Here is a 20906-nt window from a genome sequence, read left to right on the forward strand (position 1 = left end):
AGGTTTTTTCACAGCCAGTAAAGAAATAGGATTTCTTAAGTTTTAGCCTAAACTGAACAGTAATTTTTCTCACAGCCAGTGCAAACATGGGGCAACAGTAGGGTTTGCTCTTTTCTGTACTGTAGGGCACAGTTTTATACTGGCAGGTTCACACACTCAATGGCAAAATTTTCCTTGCTGGATTCCTAAAATTCCATAAAAACTGGTGACCCCCCTCATTTTCACAGAGTCTCCACCTCCATCTTCCTGCCTGTCAGAACTTTCAGACGTCTGATCATCCAGCCACTGGCTGTCAATGTCAGGTATCAATCTCCCTAAAAATAAAACTCAGCCCTGAAATATTGTCCCTCCAGCATCCCATAACTGTCAGTGGGGTTGCTTACTTCTAACCAATAAAAACATATAAAATACACTGATCTGGCCCAGGGTAGATTATTCCCTTGTATTTCTACAGCCTTTACAAAAAATTTGGGGACCGCTGCCTTTCTCTGCTCTTCTTAGCGTAATTACTCCAAATTTTTTTTGACCCTTTACTTTTGACACTTTACTTTTACAATTTCTGCCAATTTTTTTTAACTTTTTGTTTCACCTGCATCATTCAAGGACCATTTCTTGGAGCATGTGCAACCACAGCTCTGTCTGCAAAGCCCTGCCACAGAAGGAATTACATTGGTCTGCCATGAGTTACTCTTGACAGCTCCTCTTTGGTTTTTGTTCCAGGCACCCACAAAAAGTGTGTCCTACAAAATCAGCTTTTCAGAGAGTAGAACAGATCATCACACAGAGGATATTAGAAATATGTGGGGTTTTTTTGGTTTATGTATGGATGGAACAGCAGCACACAGAGGAAACAAATATGACATTATTAGTTTAAATCTGATTTCTCCTACTCTGGAGAGCACAGAGCTGATTTCCTGTTGGTTTCAACTCTGCATTCCCCATTGCTTACATCCAATCCAGCTGAAGACCAAACGAACAGATTAAAAAATTATTGTTTTGACAGTTTGAAAAAATTTGTTTATATGAAGCTTATGGATCTGCTTGAGCCATTTTGAACTAAAGAGTCTGGTTTTGAAAGGGATGCCTGTTTTTGGTTTTTTTCTTTTCTTTCTTGGACCTAAAGGCCAACATATATCAGAGCAAGAACATGAATACTGGTGGTTTCTGGTTCTTGGGGAGCCACATGAAGAATTAGCTTCTATCTAGAAGCTGCTTTCTACAGAGGCTTTTAATGATTTTACCCAGATCTCCAAATTCCCAGTTGTGTTGGATGTAAAAGTGAATTATTTTATAGCCTTTATAGTGTTGCAAACTTACTGTGCTCAACTCTCACCTCCCTTTGAAGAGAGAAACTATTAAAAAAATTATTTACTTATTAAATATTATTTATTTATTTTTAAAAATATTTAATTATTTAAAAATTATTTAATTATTAAAAAATATCTTAATTTGATAAAACCCTACCTTTGGGCTGTTTAGCATTGTCCCACTGTCTCTGCCACCCCTGCCCTGGCTCTCCTGCAGGGAGGGCACACAAAACCTGTGCCTGAGCAGCACCTGAGGGCTGGAGCCTGGGAGGCCAAACCCACAGACCTGGAGCAGAGAGATTCATCACACTGCCAGGTATTCATGAGGAAATAAACTAGCAAAGCGCAAACATAAAGAAAATTTAGTGCGGGACTGTAAAAAGCTGCCGTAAATAAAATTTAATGTGAGCTGAGAATTCTTTTTTTTTTTTTTTTTGCTCACGACTCGGACAACAATATCTGGCTGCTGTCAGAGACCTTTTAATATATCAGGCTTTTGACTTGAGGGCACTGAACAAAGAGTGTAAAACTCATGATCCATATTTTATGGCAGGAGGAGAGTAAGGCCATTTCAGAGAGAGATGGCTTTGGTGATGAGGTTGGTTCTCCATAAAGAATATTCTGCTTTTCTCAGTACTTGACACTTCTTGCTGAGCCCCGACCAACCCTGACCAGCCCTCAGGCCAGTCCTGGTGCTTCAGGCTGAAAATCAGGACGTGATTTAGGACATGAACAGATCCTAAAGCTGGTGGTTGTGGAAAAACTGCAGTGGGTTCCAGTTCTGAGCTTTAGCTGGCGCTCAGCACAATCTCTCTGGTCTAGAGAAAAAATGCTGTGGTTCCCAATTAATAAAAATGAAGATAACAAATCACAAAAATGTAAGGTATGTAACAAATTCAGACTGACTCTAGCTTCAGTTTTTTTCAAAGATAAAAGTGCCCAGTTATTATGAATGTTTCATTTAATAACACCCCCGGGAGGCCTTTAAGACTGGAAAAAATAAAATGCTATCACAGTGGGAGAATAATAAAGGTCCGTGGAGGTCAAGAATTTTGGTATTGATACAGGCCCATGGGTTTTGCACAGGGAGCCATCAGTTGCTTTGCACTGCTCTTGGGCATTCCTGGGTGTAAATGGCTTTTTCCTGCTGCCAATTAACATCCTCGAGGCCACCAGCTCAGAGGACATCAGGCTGCTGATGCAAATCACTCCCACTGTGAGATTAACTTGATTATTTGCACCAGACTGTAGAATGTTGGAATGGGCTGATATACTTTAATTTTTGTCCAAATATTGTGGGGTTTTTTTCCTTCCCCGGTCTCTTCTGCTTTGCACAAATACATGAAATGGAAATTAATGCCAGAATTACATAAAGCTGCAAGGGTGTTGAAAAAGTAAGCACAGGGCCATGCAAACAGAGGAATGTATTCTATCAGTAATAAATCTCCACTGTAATATTATTATATTTTACTACATATCTTTTTATTAGGAAATTTCAGTGTGCCATAAACACAGAATTACTGGATTTAGGGAACACAGGCAGGGCCGGCACTGAAACTCTCACCACTCTTATCTTACTTGAAATGTTACATTTTACCATGAGGTTTTGCAAAGAAATTGTTCCTTCCAGCTTAAGAAACACCACACAATGTCAGACACGAACATTACACCTGTCCCATGTGAGGCAAAAATCAGTGAAAAACCATTGTTCCTTAGGTTAGCCAGACACTGATTAAAATATATAAACTTTCATTTGAGAGCAGGTTGGAACACACTTGGCTGAGGAAATATGATTCCTCCTCTACTTATGAATTTCCTTATTTTGGAGGAGGGACCCTGACCTTGTATCCAAGGCTGGTGCTGTATTACAAAACAGTAAGAAAGGTAGAAAATCTCCTTTTTTAAAACAAATCCCCCTTGTGTTTACTGCATGCAGCAAAGAAATGATTCCTCACTGCTTTCTCACTGCAGCTTTAATCCAAAAATTAATTTCAGGCACGGATTTCTGCACGTGCACAAGCATTTGTACCAAGCTTCAGGCAAACTTGCTCTGCTTCCACGTCCATCAGCATCTCCCCTTCCCAGGCACAGCAGGAAGCACTCACAGCTTTTCACAGCAGAAAAATAATGAACTTTTGCTGCAGAGGAAACAAGAGCCTGGGCAGGTGGGGAGAGCTGTTTCACTCAGGTAGAGCTGAGCCTGCCAAGAGGAATTTTCTCCCTTCAAGGGCTGAGCAGAGCCTGCCCCAGTTGAAGGGGAGGCTGAACACATGAGAGTTTGGGGCCAGCAGAGAAAACCAAAGATTTTTATCCTCCAGCTGATTTCTGTCTTCACTTATAACTGCTTTAGAGAACTGAAGATAAACATGTAAGCGTCCAGTTCTCTTTATCTCATTAGTTTGAAAAGAACAGGGTCCATTCTTGTTAAAGATGAATTATGTGGGGTGGAACAACCTACACCACTACCCCACTGGCGTGGAAACTGAGCAGGGTTTTCCTGCAATCCAAAAGGGGAAGTTTCTGTGACCTCCAGCCAGAAATGGAAGAATAGATGTAAAGAAGTAAAATAAGTCCATTATGTTTTCTTGGTTCCAAGAACCACTCAGACATTCTTATTGTGCAGGGCAGCTGTATCCTTTTTCCCTTTTTCCCTTTTTTCTTTTTTCTTTTTTCCTTTTCCTTTTCCTTTTCCTTTTCCTTCCCTTTTTCTTTACCTTTCTTTTCTTTCTTTCTTTTTCTTTCTTTCTTTCTTTCTTTCTTTCTTTCTTTCTTTCTTTCTTTCTTTCTTTCTTTCTTTCTTTCTTTCTTTCTTTCTTTCTTTCTTTCTTTCTTTCTTTCTTTCTTTCTTTCTTTCTTTCTTTCTTTCTTTCTTTCTTTCTTTCTTTCTTTCTTTCTTTCTTTCTCTTTCTTTCTTTCTTTCTTTTCTTTCTTTCTTTCTTTCCTTCTGCCACTTCCTTCCTTCCTTCCTTCCTTCCTTCCTTCCTTCCTTCCTTCCTTCCTTCCTTCCTTCCTTCCTTCCTTCCTTCCTTCCTTCCTTCCTTCCTTCCTTCCTTCCTTCCTTCCTTCCTTCCTTCCTTCCTTCCTTCCTTCCTTCCTTCCTTCCTTCCTTCCTTCCTTCCTTCCTTCCTTCCTTCCTTCCTTCCTTCCTTCCTTCCTTCCTTCCTTCCTTCCCCCTTTTATTTTTTGCTTTTCCTTTCCTCCTTCTCCTTTCCTCCTTTCTCCCTTTCTCCATTTTTCCCTTTCCTTTTTTCCTCCTTTTTTTGTTTCCGCCCCTTTCCCCACTTTCTCTTTTCCTCTTTTTCTCTCTTTTTTTTTTCTTTTCCCTCTCTCAGGGTCCCTCTGGCATACACTTGCTGGTGAGTGTTAGAGTATGTGATATGTCCTCATGAAACTTTTTGTTTACCTCTGTGTTCAGTGCAGTACTTTGGGAAAAAAAAAGAAAGGGTCGAACACTATTTTACGTGTATTGAAACTCATAAAATGTATCTGAATTGCATAAGAGGTAAGGAAAGCTGAAATTTTGTCCTCTTTAAACCTGTTTCATTACTTTTTAACTCTACTGTTTTCAAGAATAGTGCTGAAGAAAATGACTAGGCACTACATGTAAGAATGGCAGACAAGGTAAAGAACTAATTTATCTGATTATAAGGCTGGAAAAATGCAAACCCACTGTCTATGGGTAACTACTGTAACTTTTTTTATCCTTAAAAGAAGATTTGCATTTGCTTGATCATCTAAAATATCCCGAAGTTTCGTAAAATTAGCGTTGGGGGGGAATTTGATATAATTTCACCTAGGTAAAAAGATGCAGCTGCTTATGCAAAATGACAAGAGAAAATCAAAAACACATGGAACTCCCAACACTGTGTTTGCTCATCCTTTCTTGGCTCCTCTCACACCAGGACTGGCTGGAATTTGGATACGCCGTAGGCCAGTGTAAGTTATAGTAGCCAGGACGATGTTCCAATTTATGATTGTGGTCAGGCCAAGATTCCCCAGAGCACAATGAATCCTGCTTCCTCAGCTTGCTGTTATCACTGATAACACACAAAACCAGAGGTGACACACTCAGTGGTAACACAAAATGAGAGTGATAAGACAAAATCAGTGATAACATCACCAATAACGCAATGTCAGCGATAATGCATCATCTGGTAACGTAACATCAGCAGGAGGGAAAAAAACCCCCAGGAATTCCCTAACACCACATCAATCCCACTCAAGGCACGTCCCAGGCTGTCACCTACCTTCCAAATTGAGGGTCACCACCGCCGTGTCATCCTCCAGCCCCTCGATCACCTCGCACTTGTACCTGCCGTAGTCCTCCAGCCTGATGTTGGTGATGACGAGCGAGGCGTCGTTCTCGCTGCTCTCCCGCAGGGACACCCTGCCCTGGTAGCCCCCGTAGCTCTTCCTGTGGTGCCCCATGGCCACGAACACGTCCACCTCCTTGAGGTAATCGTAGGTGAGTTTGGTCCACTTGACGCGGATTTTGTGTGTTCCTGAGCCGGCAGCAGTGGAGGAGTGCTCGTGGTAGAATTTGCACGGCAGCGTCACGTTGCCGCCGCGGTGGGAGAAGATCTTGGCTTGCTCTGCTACCACCAGGAGACGGGGCCCGTTTTCTGTGGGATTTAAGGAGGAAAAGGTAAAAAAAAAAAACCAAACAAAAACCAACACCTGCTGTGGTGGTGTTCGCAGGGGTGCCAGGACGAGGGAAGGGATGAGGATCTTGCCTCCGTGTTTCAGAAGGCTGATTTCTTATTTTATGATATATATTGTATTAAAAGAAAATTATATACCAAGACTGTACTAAAAGAAAAGAGAAAAGAAACATCAGAAGGCTAGGAAAAGAAAAGAATAGAATGATAATAAAATCGAGGTGTTCGCAGGGGTCCCAGGATGAGGGAAGGGATGAGGATCTTGTCTCCGTGTTTCAGAAGGTTGATTTATTATTTTATGATATATATGGGTCCAACATGGGTTGGACTCGATGATCTTGAAGATCTCTTCCAACCTAGAAATTCTGTGATTCTGTGATTCTGTGATATTGTACTAAAAGAAAATGATATACTAAGACTATACTAAAGGAAAAGAGACATCAGAAAGCTAGTGAAAGAAAAGAATAGAATGATAACAAAATCTTGTGACTGCTCACAGCCTCGACACAGGTGGTTGTGGTTGGCCATTAATTAAAAACAATTCACATGCTGGGTAAACAATTCTCCAAATCACATTCCAGAGCAGCAAAACATGGAGAAGCTGAAGCTTCCCATCTTCTCAGGAGAAAAGATCCTAACAAAAGGATTTTTTCATAAAATATGTCTGTGACAACCCACTCTCCAGGAATTGGTTTGCAGTCTTCCTTTTACAGAATGGGTCAATCTGTTGGTGTCTTAAGTTTCAGTTCTTATATTTTTCAGATTCTGTGCTGCTTTAGTGTGTAGCTGTGAGCTTCATGTTTAGTGTTAGCAAGTTCTCCTCCCGGGGTAGGGAGGAAAAGGAAAACGATTCCTTGAACTCGTTTTTTCCTTTTCTTCGGCAAAGGAAAACAATTCCTTTTCCAGCTTGACCAAAGACAACAGTTACAAGCTCCTGGCCCAAAAATTATAAACAACTGTAAATCGAAGAGAGAAAAACAAGGGCTAAAAAGGAGAAAAACATGGGCTAAAGCTGGAATGGCACAATGAACTGCAAGATGCAAATGGAGCAGAACTGATCAAAGGGACAGACCCCGTGCCCAGTCGTCCATTTTGGGGCCATTTTGGTTCATTTTGGGTGCAGCCCTGGCTGGGCTCTTGTGCTGCCCAAGGTGCATCCATTGAGGAGATCTTTTTAGTAAATCTCTACTTTATTCTTTAGCTCTGTCCAGCCTCTACTCTAGATCAGCCTTCACCAGCTGCAGCTGCAGGATCACTACCTTGCAATCATTTTGGACCTGTTCAGTATAAGGTTTATAAACCAGTTATAAATAATTATTTGTTATTATTATTTAATTATGATAACAAAATATTAAAAATTATAATATATATTAAATATTCTAATTTATTATTTAATTATTTGTGCACAAAGCATCTCAGTGCCCCTCACACAGGCAGAGACTGTCCTACACTCATGAAGAGTGAGTTGTGTAAATAGATTTACAGAGTTGTATTGCTGATGAATGAATGCCATCACCCATAAAAGGCTCCAACACACATTCCCATATTTTCCTTGTTCAAGAGTTGTATATCAATGCTTTATTTTTTATTTTCATAATTCAGTTTTTCTGGAGGAATTCTGCTTATTCAGGCAGCAGCACACAGAGCTCCTCACAGTCTGGGATGCAGAGAATCCCACTCACAAAGCAGAAAAACCATCAATGCACCAAACGGTATTATTTATACTGACATGAAAAGTGTCAGCAAAATTCTAAAGCAGATATTTTAGGCATCTTTATCTGTATTTTATTCTAACTTTTGAGTGTAAGTTCCTCTTCTGACCAGAGTAAGGAAGTCCAGTAAAATCTGTTCCTCCGCTGCCCACCCTCTTCATCATCCCAATGTGGTTTTTTCCTCCTTAAAACTTGTCACTGCTTTATCTTTTATATTTTGATCACACTTTTCATGCAAACCTGTATGTGACTGCCTGTCTCCTCCCCTCCTCACCCCAGGTTTCCCGCTTTTCTTCCCTCTAGCAGCAGATGTTGCCCCGTGAAATAATTTTGCTTAGGACAGTCGGCTGGGGCAGGTGCTCTCTTCCAGCCCAGTCTCTGGGGATTTTACAGGCTGTGCTGCCTTGGGAAAACCCTGGGAAATGCAGATTTCATGTGCTAGTCAGCAGACGTACCCAAAAGTGAGAGTTTTGCCTCCTTTCAGTACCTCCTGCCTCGTTCCTCATGCGAAGTTTGCAAAACTGGCTGAGCAAGCTCAGCGCTCCCATTGGGTTTGCTGTCCTTGACCCCTGAGACAGTGACCAAAACCCCCAATAAATCACCAACCTCCCTCTGCACTCACAGGCTGTGAAAAGAGACTTTGCAGCCCCCTGTGCATGTCCAGCAGGTCGATGTGGCTGCCCAAAATTGCGATTCTCCACTCCGAACCTTGACCTGTCTCTCTCTGAATCCAGCAAAAGCGGTGGGTGAGCTCCCAAAAAAACACAGAGGCTGCTGAGAGGGTGGCCCTGTGAAGGCTAGCAGCAATTTTCTGGGTTGGTTCAGACAGAACTGATGAAAAAATGTTGTCAGCCAGGGAGATGTGGGTGGCTGGAGGAGGGAAGGACTGGGATGGATGCGGAGTGTCTATCCCACCCCTCCAGCCGTCTGTCCACAGCACTGCAGGAATCTGTGGTGTGCCCACAGCATGAGGGGCCTTCAGGGAGATTCTTTTGGATCCCTCCAGACAGTCCAAGGCTTCTGAGGCCTGGTGACAGGTCTGTGGTTAAAGGAAATATCTGCCCAAACTGCAGCCTCAGCTGGATTTCCCTCTCTGCTCACTGCTGCGCTGAGCTGCACCCCAGGGAATGCAGGATTTTGTGTTTTTGCAAACACTAAGTGAGGGTGGTAATTGCAAAGACAAGCTTGCTGAGTGCAAACGTGCATCTGCTTGGGGAAAACAGGTATCCCAAAGGTGCAGCTCTTTGCTGGGAGGTGCTGTGCCCAAAGCATTGCTGCTCTCTGCACTGGTCAGGGCTCCAGCTTCCTCGAGAATGAGCAAATTGGAGTGCTGCAAGGTGTTTTGCCAGGGTGAGAGACCTTCCTGCCTGGTGAAAAAACAAAGCTGCAGAGGAGGTCGCCTACAGCCCCTTTTAAATGATGTTCTTTTTCACTGCCCTCCTTTCCAGAGGCTCAGGGATCCTCCAATAATCCATTCCCAAGGAGAGCATCCAAGGAGAGAGGTGATCTGAGGCAAGGCACCATGGAAAGCTTTACCAGCAGTTTCCACAGGAGGAGGAGGAGGAGGAGGAGGAGGAGGAAAGTGAAGACAGCCAGCACAGTTAGTCTGCAAATGTTCCTGTTTCCTTTGGGGACAAAGACGTTCCACAGTGCTCTGTCCACCTTGGGAGGAGAAATGTTATGCTTTGGGGTGGTTATTACCAAGAAATCTGACTCAGAGCTCAGCTATGTTGGGCTTTTAATACTGAAATAGGTTAATAAATATTTAGCAGAAAGGGCTGGGAGGCTGTGACTCAGGCTGTTAATGCTCACTCTTTCTAACAACTGTGGCTGTGCCAGCAGGGCCTGGAGGCTTGCCCAGAGCACTGTCACCTCTGACTCCAGCAGCAGCACCCTAATTTGGGGATGTTCCTCCCTGCTGGCTGCCTGCCACCTCCTCTGGCCCTCTGCAGCAGCCACGAGCTGAGTCTGAGCAGATGTATAGAGATAGAGGGGATGGTAGCCTGGGAAAGGAAAAAGGAAAGGGATAAGGAAAGGAAAAAAAAGGAAAGGGAAAAGGAAAAAAATGTAAGGGAAAAGGAAATGGAAAGGAAAGGGAAAAGGAAAGAAAAAAAAGGAAGGGAAAGGGGAAAGGAAACAGGAAAGGGGAAAGGGAAAGGGGAAAGGGGAAGGGAAAGGGAAAAAAGGAAAGGAAAAAGGAAACAGAAAAGAAAAGGGGAAAAAAAGGAAAGGGAAGAGGAAAGGAAAGGAAAGGAAAGGAAAGGAAAGGAAAGGAAAGGAAAGGAAAGGAAAGGAAAGGAAAGGAAAGGAAAGGAAAGGAAAGGAAAGGAAAGGAAAGGAAAGGAAAGGAAAGGAAAGGAAAGGAAAGGAAAGGAAAGGAAAGGAAAGGAAAGGAAAGGAAAGGAAAGGAAAGGAAAGGAAAGGAAAGGAAAGGAAAGGAAAGGAAAGGAAAGGAAAGGAAAGGAAAGGAAAGGAAAAAGGAAAGGAAAGGAAAGGAAGGGAAGGGAAGGGAAGGGAAGGGAAGGGAAGGGAAGGGAAGAAAAGAAAAGAAAAGAAAAGAAAAGAAAAGAAAAGAAAAGAAAAGAAAAGAAAAGAAAAGAAAAGAAAAGAAAAGAAAAGAAAAGAAAAGAAAAGAAAAGAAAAGAAAAGAAAAGAAAAGAAAAGAAAAGAAAAGAAAAGAAAAGAAAAGAAAAGAAAAGAAAAGAAAAGAAAAGAAAAGAAAAGAAAAGAAAGAAAAGAAAAGAGATGGCTTTTCTCATCCTGGAATATCGCCTTTGACCCTGGAGGTTCCAAGAGAGATGTGACACTTGAAATGTGCCTCCACTCCTAAGTTTTCCAAAATCCAGTTCTTTTTTTTTTTTAGAAAATGGGGTGATGTGCCGTTCTCGCTGGAAAGACAGTGAGGCAGAAATGACATTGCTGCTGCTGCTTCTCCCAGATCTGGGAGAGGAGGAAGGATCTCTGCCTTTTGAGGAAAAGCAGATGTCAGGCTGGGGAATGAGGCACAGCTTAGGCAGCAGGGAGACTTGGGACTGAAAATGAGATGACAGGGGTTTGGCAAGAGGCCTAGAGGTCTTCATTATCCAGCAGCCAGTGAGAGCCAGGGCCAAATCTACCTAAACTGAACATTTCTGGGAGTGTGGCACAATGAATTGTCCCACTCTTCCAGGAGCTGACAAATTTAAAAAAACCCCAAGCCCCCAAGAAACCAAACAGAGGGCAAAGCAGAATCCCTTCATTTAAAATATGTGATTGTCTCTGGTTTTACTGCTGAGCTCAAATGAGCAATGCATTCTTCTTCCTGGGTTATCTTAGTGAAACAAGGACTGATCTCTTGTGAAACAGCGATGGGAGATGGAGGAAACACTGGTTTGAAGGGTTTTAGCTCCCTGGCTGCTCCCCTCATGGGCATTCTGACAAGGCTGGTCCTTGTAAATAAAATTATTTCTGTCTCTAAATGGCAGGAATATCTGGAAGGTGATTGCAAGAAGGAGCAAGAACGGGACACCCAGGTGTGGTCATTTGAGGAGGGTAACATTTCCCCAGAACTGCTCCCTTCAGAAATGCCAGCAGAGAACTTGTGAGGTGAGCAGACAAACAGCTGTGAACTCTGAAACCCCTGGATTAGAGAGGGTTTGACCCTCGTTGAGGAGTTGTCCTTGCAAACAGCACAGTTTGCATCGTGGCTGGGGACAAGGCAGCTCAGGTGTGCCACTCCTGAGCCTCAGGTGGTGCAAGAGCAGAGCTGGGCAGCTCCCAGCTGCTCCTTCTGCTGGGGACAGAGGTGGCAACACCCTGGTGGCTGCCTCTGGGTGTGGGAATCCACAAAATCAGAGGGTTTTGGGAAAGCTGCAAAAGGCAGGCCCCAGAGACAGCAGAACTGTGATTGGAGCTGAGCAGCAGCCATGAGATTGGCCAGTAGAAAAATTATGTAAAAAGTAGAAAAGCAAGGACAAATAGAGCAATGGTCTGTGTATTAATGCTTGTCTAGATTAACTCCCTGAGCTACAGAAAGTTTATCTAGCAAGATATTAGGAAGTTAAAGCTTAATAATGGAGCTCTGTGCATTGTGCTTTAAGGCTCACAAGCAGGTATTGTATTTGAAATAAGCAAGCACTGTTTAACCACAGGTACCTGTGCTTATAGTGATTGGACAGAACTACTGTCAATATAGAATAGTTACTGTACAGATATAAACACTGTCAATGTGCTTTTGCTTTGTGGGATTGGGCAAAAACTCCTGGAGTGAGTTGTGACATTGAGTTGTGTGTCTGCTGCCTGGGATGTGAGCTGGTGGCATCTTCCCATTGCCATAGCCATGGAATGGGAGTGATGCTGGGAAATCAAACAGCTCCAGGCACGTTCCCAGCAGCCCTGTCCTGTTTGGGGTTTGTGCAGAGACCCCAGCTGGTGATATCTGGACTCAGCTCCAAGGGCAGAACTGGGAGGAGAAAGATTTCCCAGGTGGGGCTTTCCACCCTTCCAGGCACATTTTGCATGGTCAGGCAGGCAGCAGCCAAGCTGTTAGCACAGAACCAGGCCCCACTGGTGACTAATTTGCAGCATTTTTTTCCCACTCCTGCTTCCCTGCTGTTGATTCTGACAGATTGTGGCCTTTTGCTAATCCTCTTGGAGCAGTTGGAAGGATGGCAAAGGCAGCACAGGGAACAGAGCTTCTCCGGGACAGAACATAACTCTGGGAGCTGCTTTCCCCAGGCTGCAGGGAAGGGCTGCTGAGCAGAAACCAAAACTCACTCAAAAAGTTGATTTTTGGGCTGGCTTTGCTGTATATCAGCGGTGCCAAATCTGGTATGAGCTGCGAGGGAAAGGATATTTTGCTACTTTAAATGAAAAGGCACAGGCTGAGCACCTGTTCTGTCACCCTCCTCATCCTCCTCATCCTCATCCTCCTCTCTGCTTCCCCAGCCTGAGAGCTGCGCAATGAGCACTCCTGCTCTGGTGGTCATTGCTTTGTCCATTCCTAGCCCTGGTGTTGGTCCCATTTCAAGGTGCCCATTTCAAGGACAGCAAGGGGGATTTGCTCTGTTGGAGCTCTCACTTCAGCCTCACCTGCTGCCTTATTGGTTTAGCTCCAAATTTTACTGCTGGGCATTTTAAGGTTTTGGTTGTCATTTTAGTTGTGAGCTGATTGTTGGGTTGTGTTGTGGTACTTTGGGGTTTTTTTGGTGCTTTTTCGTTTTGTTTTCTGTTTGGTTTTTTTATGTTTGTTTTTTGTTTGGTTGGTTGGGTTTTTTGTGTTTTTGGGTTGTTTTTTGGAGTTTGTTTTGTTTTTGTTTTTGTTTTTTGTTTGTTTGGGTTTTTTGTGTTTTGGGTTTTTTTTGAGGTTTTTTTGTTGGTTTTGTTTTCTTTTTTGTTTGTTTGTTTTGGGGTTTTTTTTGGAGCTTTTTTGGGGTTTTTAATGGGGTTTTTTTGTTGTTTTTTTTTGTTTTTTGGGGTTTTTTGGTTTTGGTTTGGTTTTTTTTTTGCTTGGTTTGGTTTTGGTTTTTGTGGTTTTTTGCCTCTCTTTTGGTGTGTTTTAACTAAACTTTTGCTGTGGGGTTTTCTCCTGGCTTCCTTTTCTTATTTTCCTCCCTTAACTGGGTTCTGCACACCAGGATGATGGCAAGCCAGGCTTGGAGGGGGCTAAGAACACAGTGTGGGGCAGAGAGGATGAGTCACTCCACAACCCTTGGCAAACACCTTTGTCTGCTTTATCCACCAGGAGTATCCACAGTCCTATGCTGAGCTGGCCACAAAAATCGATTATTACAGCATTTTCATGGAGTGCCTCGCAAAGTGACAGTGGAGGAAAAGATGTGCATTTTTACAGACAGGAAAAACAAAATCATAAGCCATTATGATGGCTTTATAGAAGTGTTTTTGTCAGATAAATTCATGTATTCCCTAAATGTTCCACACTTTTAGCAAGCTCCTAGCTTAATATTATCCTGTGCCATTATGTTTTAAATAAACAGAGTTTTTTCTGGCTTACCTGTAGTGTTCCCAGGGATTTGAGCTCATGCTAAAATATCCTCACTCTTCCCACAGCAGTGGCAAGTTGTTACACTCATTTTCTTTTAAAATGTAAAATGCTACTTAAAGTTAATAAATATTTTCTGTGACAAAAATGGTTCCAGTTTTCTGTAATATGTAGAGGAGTGCAGTATTGATGAACTCTTATATGGGTGTATCCCTCAATGAATACTGAGGGAAAACATGAGGGAGAATCACACACACGTTTTGCACATAGCGCACATTTTTTCTATTTGTATTTTAACTAATTGCCCTTTCCCTTCTGCTTTTGGGGGGAAAAAAAAATCTAAAGTCTTTTATATATCATCTGCAGGAGTGGTAAAATATGTTTTTTTTTTTTTTTTGGCTCAAGATATAATGCAGTTTTGCTGTGTCATGAGAAAGAAAAGACAAGGATCCACCTCCCTCTGAAGAGACAGGACAGAGCACCCCCAACACACTTTTAAGTTTTGATATAAAACTGGTAAGAGAAATGCTAGATAAATCTTATTTAGAAGCTTCAGATTCCAAATAATAGTACAGCTAAAAAATAGTAAAGCTGGTTTATATATAACAGAGAAGAAATCAGTCTTTGTAAAAAAGACATTACCAGGCTGAGATAAAACATTTTTCAGCTGATTCCATCTCCTCAGCTTGGGGAAGGAATTGTTAAAGAGGACATATTAACTCAGGTTTAGGTTTCTAGGAGACCTGAGAGCACATAAAACCATCAGGGAAATAACAAACTTCATCTCTCCTAAATTATTGCCTCAAATAACTTCTAAGTGTGTTTTGCTTGGGTGTAGATAAATTTCATGGAGATCAGGTGTCGCAGAGCAGAGCAGAACAGAAATCAAGGCAAAGTCTCTGCTCTCCTTCCTCACAGAAGTAAATCTTCATGGGTGGCATGAGGACTGTTTGACAAAACCAAAATATTACACAGAAACTGCATGGAGCCCTTCCAGTCCCTTAATCACCCCCAAATGCTATTTATAAATATGGAATTCCACTGACGTAACCAGCAAAGGCAAATTAATGATTTAAATTCACGTTCCACATCAACCCTTCTGTAATTATATATTTTTTAATAACCCAGATAACCTGGAGCTCATCAGTTAAGGTCTGCTCCAGAAGATGCAGGTCCAGGGTGCCTTCAAGTAAAGAATATTTTTGTTTTCATGTTTGTTTTTGGTTTTTTGTATTTTTTGGGGAGGGGGGTTGGGTTTTTTTGGGTTTTTTTTTTGTGTGGTTATTTTTGGTTGGTTTTTTGTGGTTTTTTTTTTTTTTTTTTTTTTTTTTTTTTTTTTTGTTGTTGTTTTGTTTTTTGTGGATTTTGTTGATTTCTGTGGAATTTCTGGAGGTGGAATTTTTGCTCTCTCCTGACTTTTCTATGCCCTGCAGTTGCAACAGGCCATGATCTGAGCAGGGAAGCAGGTTGTGTGGAAGTCAAAGGAAAAGTTTTGACTTTGTGGAAATCAAGGAAAATTGCAACAAGAGACAGGAAAATGCGTCGTGGCATCATCAAAATTGTCCTGAATGGCAAAAACAAAAGGGCAAGAAAAAAAAAAAACAATAACAACAAAAAAAAGCCAAACATAAAGTGGAAAACACAAAGGCAAGGAAATGGAAAGAAATGTCAGTGTCATGGAAAATGGAAAAATGCAGAAAGGTGGAAAGAAGTCAAAAATAAAGTGGAAAAGCATGAAAAGCATGAAGATAATCAAGATTATCTTGAGCAGATAAGAAATAAATTAAGAGGTCAGATGAGCAGTACATTTAATCTTTTATCAGGTTTTTGACTGGCCCAGAAACTCTGTTAAGATTCTTACTCTCTGTTGGTGCTGACTTGGTTAGAAGGAAAAGAAGTGGACTGCAAATAAAACCCATTATACTGCAGAAAGAGCTGGACAAAGATTTCCCCTGCTTTTGTTATTGGTTAACTGATTTGGCTCATTTGTGTGTGCTTAGGGGTTTTTTGTTGTTTGTTTGTTTGCTCCAATTTTGCAGCATTAAGAAGTTTTCTGTTTGTTCCTTGCCGAAATATTTTTTGGGTATGCATAAATAAATCTGTGCAGGGATCTTGACAGGCAAAGGGGTGCATACTTTCACCTCAAACACACCAAAATGAATCAATATGAATATGAATATGAATTTCTTACGTTCAGAGGAAAGCTAAAATGTTATATTTGATGCTCCACAAACCAAATTTTCTGTTCCCATCTCTGCCTTTTCTTGTGCTTCTACAGCCTGAACAAGGAATAGCTGGAATAGTGTTAAAGGTTTGGCTCTCTTTAGGTAATTAACTCAGGAATTACTGTGGTGGCTTAGTCAACTCTGATTATTTTTCAGAGCAGCTACACCCAGGGGAGAGCCTGTATTTTTTTGGATCATTTATCTCTGAGGGCAGCCCTGTAATTTTTTTGGATAATCGGGGTCAGTGGGCAGCACCACGAGCAGCTCAGGGAGATGGACAAAATGAGCACTGAAAGGAGCCATCCTCTCTCAAAACTCAGGGAGACTTTGCAGGTGTTCAGGAGAAAAATCTGAGTTTCTAATTACATTGCTGTGCTGGGGGAAATGTTGTTTTCTCTTGGGTGTCCATGTGGTGTGGGGATGCTTCAGCCCCATTTTTACACTCGCCAGATTATTTCATTTATGGCTGTGGGTTTTTCTGAAGAGTGAAACTGGTGTCTCCCTGAGGCACACGGGGTTTTTCTGGGATGTGGGGTTTCTGGGTTTTTTATTTTTTTTATCCCCAAAAGTGAGACTGGAATGACAAACTACGACAGGAAGGGGAGAGGGTGAAGCAGCCTGGATAAAAGAGCAAAACCATGAAATCCACCACAGGCTTCAGCAAAGAAAATAAAGCCACAGAATACATAAAATGCAGCTTTTCATATAAAATATAAATTTTATAAATTGATGAATTTTGTGCATAGCGGAATAAAACCCAAGGAGAAAAAAAATGTATTAAAAAAGCAACTGGGACAGAGGAAATAAGCTGAAAACTAGGGAGGTAAAACTGTCTTGCAGTTGTTTAAGTTGTGACTTAAGTCCAAATTAACTGAATTAACCAACAAGGAGAGAAACCAAGAGCTAGAACAGACACTGTCAGCAGAGCTGCTGATGAAACCAGTAAATAATTTCTAGAAAAAGCATGAAATATTTAAAAGTGAACACAGTCACAGAACTATGTATGTTGCAGTGTTAGAGGCTGGGAAAGTCTTTAGTAAAAATAAAGAAAACTCTCTTTTCCAGAGAGTGGACACTTGAAAGGCAGAGCTCTGTGTCCTTGAAAGGAAAGTATAATTGCAGAACAATAACAAATTTATGAAACACTGTTTGTTCTGGTTGACAAGTATTGAGTTTGAGGGGGGTGTCAGGAGATTTCACACTGATGGAGGGGCAGAAAATTGGAGCACCCAGACCTGCTGGCACTGCTGTGGCCTCACCTGTCACTTTAGGACAGTACCTAAAGTGTTTCTGGAAAGCAGCAAAACAACAAATTCATGTAAAGAGAGTAATTAAACCATTACCCAGTTAATCAGTCTGACCTCAGCAGCAAAACAGGACTTTAGAACAAATTTGGAAGGAAAGGTTTTGAACAACAGGAATAGGGTCAGTACTAGAAAGAGGGATGAGGTTAAGCAGATATTTGCCAAAGAAAGTCAGAGTAATCTGATATCAGGTATGTAACAAAAAGAAATGTATAAGGCTGAGGAATGTGAGGTATCATTTGCTTGGAGCTTAGGGAGTTGAATGATGTGGAGAAAAATGTATAAAAAATGCCAGTGAATTGCCTTCAGTACAACTTCTCTAATATTTTCACTAATTTTATCTTATAAAGAATTGTGACTTTTGGATAAATAAAATTTTCACATGGCTTATCAAGCAGCACTGAAGGGAGAAGAGTGGGCATTTAAAACATTTGAAGAAAGAAGGGTGGAAAAGTTAGGATGACACTTAAAGCTGAATGCAAAACTCAGCTTTTTGAGGTCTAGTATGAAAAATTCTTGATACAGAACTTGTAGTTGTTAATTTCAAGTGGCAGGGGGGGAGACAGACTGCTAAATACTGTCTATCACCACAGACTATTGATCAGCACTGCAGCACAGCTGGGAGCAGCAAATTTGATCCAAGGTCTGGAGAACAAAGCATGGACACTGGAAAAGAGAAACACTGCGGCCAAATGAGGATTTTTATCTGGAATAAAATAAATTTTTATCTGGAATAAAGTCCTGGCTGGATGCACTCAGGGAGTGAAAATTCAGATGAGAATCAGTGCAAAGAGGAAACCCTGATATTAACAGGTGGCAATATCCAATTAGGACAGTAATCAGGAGGTGATACACTTGGAGAAGGATTTGAAGAATCACACTCAAATGGTAGCTGTGGGGATATGGTGTTATTGATGCTTTAAAGTGAACCTCAAAGAAGAAAAAAAATATTATTGGAAGCCAAAGATTAGCAGCATTAGAAGAATAAGATCATAAAATGTACTTGGAGGATTAGGAGGGTGTTTTTCATGTCAGAAAAGTAGGGTGCAGAACCCTTTTGCAGTGAGAAGACCTGAAACCCAGTTTTTCAACAAATAAAACTCAGCCTACAGGAGATTACATGATACAAAGAATGGGGAATATAACACAGTTTGCTTCTCTGCCTCAGGAAATCCCTTTCACACCTTCTGTAATTCCAAGGCATTCCCAGGCAGAGTTTAGCCACACATCTCCTGGATTTCAGCTGTGGAGAGGGATGCTGGGTTTTGTTAATGGGATTAAAAACACCTGAACATCTTCTACAGTGTTCCCTGATCTCCACCCCTTCTCCACGTGTAGATTTTTTATAAGTTTAGTTTTATTTTTTTTTTCAGCACTGGGCAGAGAGGGATCCCAGCCCTGGTGGGGCTCCACAATGCAGAGAGGAAAGAGAGGAATGGCAAAAATCAGAAGCAGAAATGCCACATCCCCGGCAGTCTCACTCCCTTTGATTTGTGGCTCTGTGCATTTCAGAGCCTGAACCAGCTTGTGAGGAGAGGGTTTGTGATACAACTCAAATTTACATCTTTATCCAGCTCTCCTTCAAGGAATAAACTCTTTAAGTACAGGTGAGTTTTCACAGGGAGGGAGAAGGGTTCACCTGGGAGCTTCTGTCAGCTTTGAACTGTTTGACATGCATGACTCCTGAATTACACTAAAGTGCAGGATATAGCACACTAATTACATTTTCCAAAAAAGTCAAGCTCAGAGACAAAAAGCTGCATTACACAAGGGGAGGCAAAATATGTGTTTATTACACATCGACATCTGATTTGAAATTTGCCCTGGGAAACAACTAACATGAAGATCTATCGCTCAGGGCAGTGATAGATGCTCATTTTACATTTGATAACACATTCCTCTGACCTTCATCCTCAGAGGGAGAGCAGCTGTCTGCTACTCCCTGCCTGACCTTGACAATCCCTGCTTTAATAGGTACAGGGTGCCTTTAACTTCTCTGCCTCTCCTGTGAACTCCTGAGCATTCAGCCCTTCCTGGTACCCTGCCCTAGCTTGGTAATTTATATTTACACAAACAGCACGATTTTCTGGCTGTTGAGAGAAATAAATCAAACTTTAAAAAGAGAGAGGGGGAGTGAGGGAGAGAGGAGGGGCAGTAATTCTGCGTTCCTTAATTTTGCAAAATTAATTTTAGCCAGGCTCGGGGGAGGCAGGGGTGAAAACAGGAGAATCCCTGTTCATTCTGCCTGTCCTTACTGCATAAACCCCCTGATTTTTTTTTGTGCAGGATAACCCTGAAGGACTGAAGCTGGGACTGGAAAAACAGCTGCATTGTGCTGCAGGCTCAAATCCTGCCACAGCTATAATCTCTGGGACTCAAACAGGATTCTGCAGAAGGCCAGGATAATATTTAGTGTGAATTAAAGGTATGAGGAAAGGCACATTTCTTTCAGGGTAAGTTACATTTTTTATTTTTTTTACCGGTTTATGTTGCCCAGTTATGATCTCTGATGTGCTGAGCCTTTTTAAATGAACCACAGCAATAAATATCTGTGCTGTGGAGAGCTGTGTATGGCAGACCTCTTAAAATCAAATCTATTCTACAATAAACTGAAGTATTTCAACCCACTGCAGTTGTTTATTACTTTAGGATGCATGCCTTTTCTCTTTGTCTTAAATCATGCTGTACTTTACTCACTACCTTTGCAAGGTTGTGACTAAGTGCTATTAAACAGTGCAACTTTCTTTTTTTTTTTTGACTTTTCTTAGGAGAAATAACAATGCAACAGAACCAGAAAAGAAAACATTTGGTCAGCAGCAATACAAGTATTTTAAAAACAGTGTGACAGTGTAAAAATAAAATTTAAAAAAGTTAAATAAGGATCATTAAGCACATTATTCTGTTTCCCTCAGCAATATGAAGATATTGGTATTTTCTCACTTATTTCCTTACCTTGAATGTGAACAATTCTTTCATGCTCCAGACTTGAGTTGCCAGGGTGAGGTTCAGCCCCACAGGCAGAGATCAGCACCAGAAAAAGGAGAGTCTTCATCTTTACAGCCAAAAGAATCTTCTTCACTGTAAGGGCATCACACACAAGAAGAGGATTGTGAATTTTAGGAAACCTTTTACAGTGTTGCACTGTTCAACTTGTTAGAGTAGTGATCTTACGAGGTTTTGTTGTTTTGTTTTTTTTTTTTTAATGTATGGAACCCACTCAGCTGGCAGAAGTTACAACAGCTGCTAATCTTTTTGGCATGAATATTGGACCACTTTACTGTGGACTTTAACTAAGTGAAACTACAAATCCGTATTTAACTCTGCCTATGCAGAAATGCAACAAGGAAAAAAAAAAAAAAAAAGAAAGTGCACAGACCAATACTCCTAAGCCAAACTCCTTGCAAGACCACACGTAAGCAGTACCTGCGCTTCAAAAGAGGTTCTGGTGTACTTTTGATTTTCAAGACCTACTCTATTTCTGGTCTGCAAATACAATTAAAACAATCAAAGCTCTATCACTGTATCTATATCCACTGCATGATGCAATCTGCTGGTGACAGGTTCTCAAGATTAAAACAATCTTCTTGTAGGTTTTGGCATTTCAATCAAGTCTGCAGCTTAACTTAGCAGTCAGGATGGCAAATCTGCTCGAGCTAAGCAGAAAAGATGACAAAACATTTATTAGGCTGACTAAGGAAGATCAATTTTACTTCAGATCCA

General features: G+C 41.5%; 1 protein-coding gene across 3 annotated transcripts in view; it reads right to left on the reverse strand.

Annotated features, from left to right (window-relative positions):
* Positions 1 to 20906, reverse strand: part of HAPLN1 (hyaluronan and proteoglycan link protein 1) — a 63907-nt gene that overhangs the window by 14083 nt on the left and 28918 nt on the right. Inside the window, exons 1-3 of one of the 3 annotated variants that reach the window (XM_066569503.1) lie at positions 20139 to 20238; positions 18371 to 18373; positions 5555 to 5929 (exon numbers count right to left, since the gene is read on the reverse strand). In XM_066569503.1, the coding sequence (XP_066425600.1) occupies positions 5555 to 5929; positions 18371 to 18373; positions 20139 to 20238 (478 nt within the window). Of the gene's footprint in view, positions 1 to 5554; positions 5930 to 18370; positions 18374 to 18707; positions 18711 to 20138; positions 20265 to 20906 lie in introns of those variants that run through there. The other 2 variants (XM_066569504.1, XM_066569502.1) reach the window with 2 other exon arrangements.

This window comes from Molothrus aeneus, chromosome Z (genome assembly GCF_037042795.1).
Source record: "Molothrus aeneus isolate 106 chromosome Z, BPBGC_Maene_1.0, whole genome shotgun sequence".
NCBI classification, from domain to species: Eukaryota; Metazoa; Chordata; class Aves; order Passeriformes; family Icteridae; genus Molothrus; species Molothrus aeneus.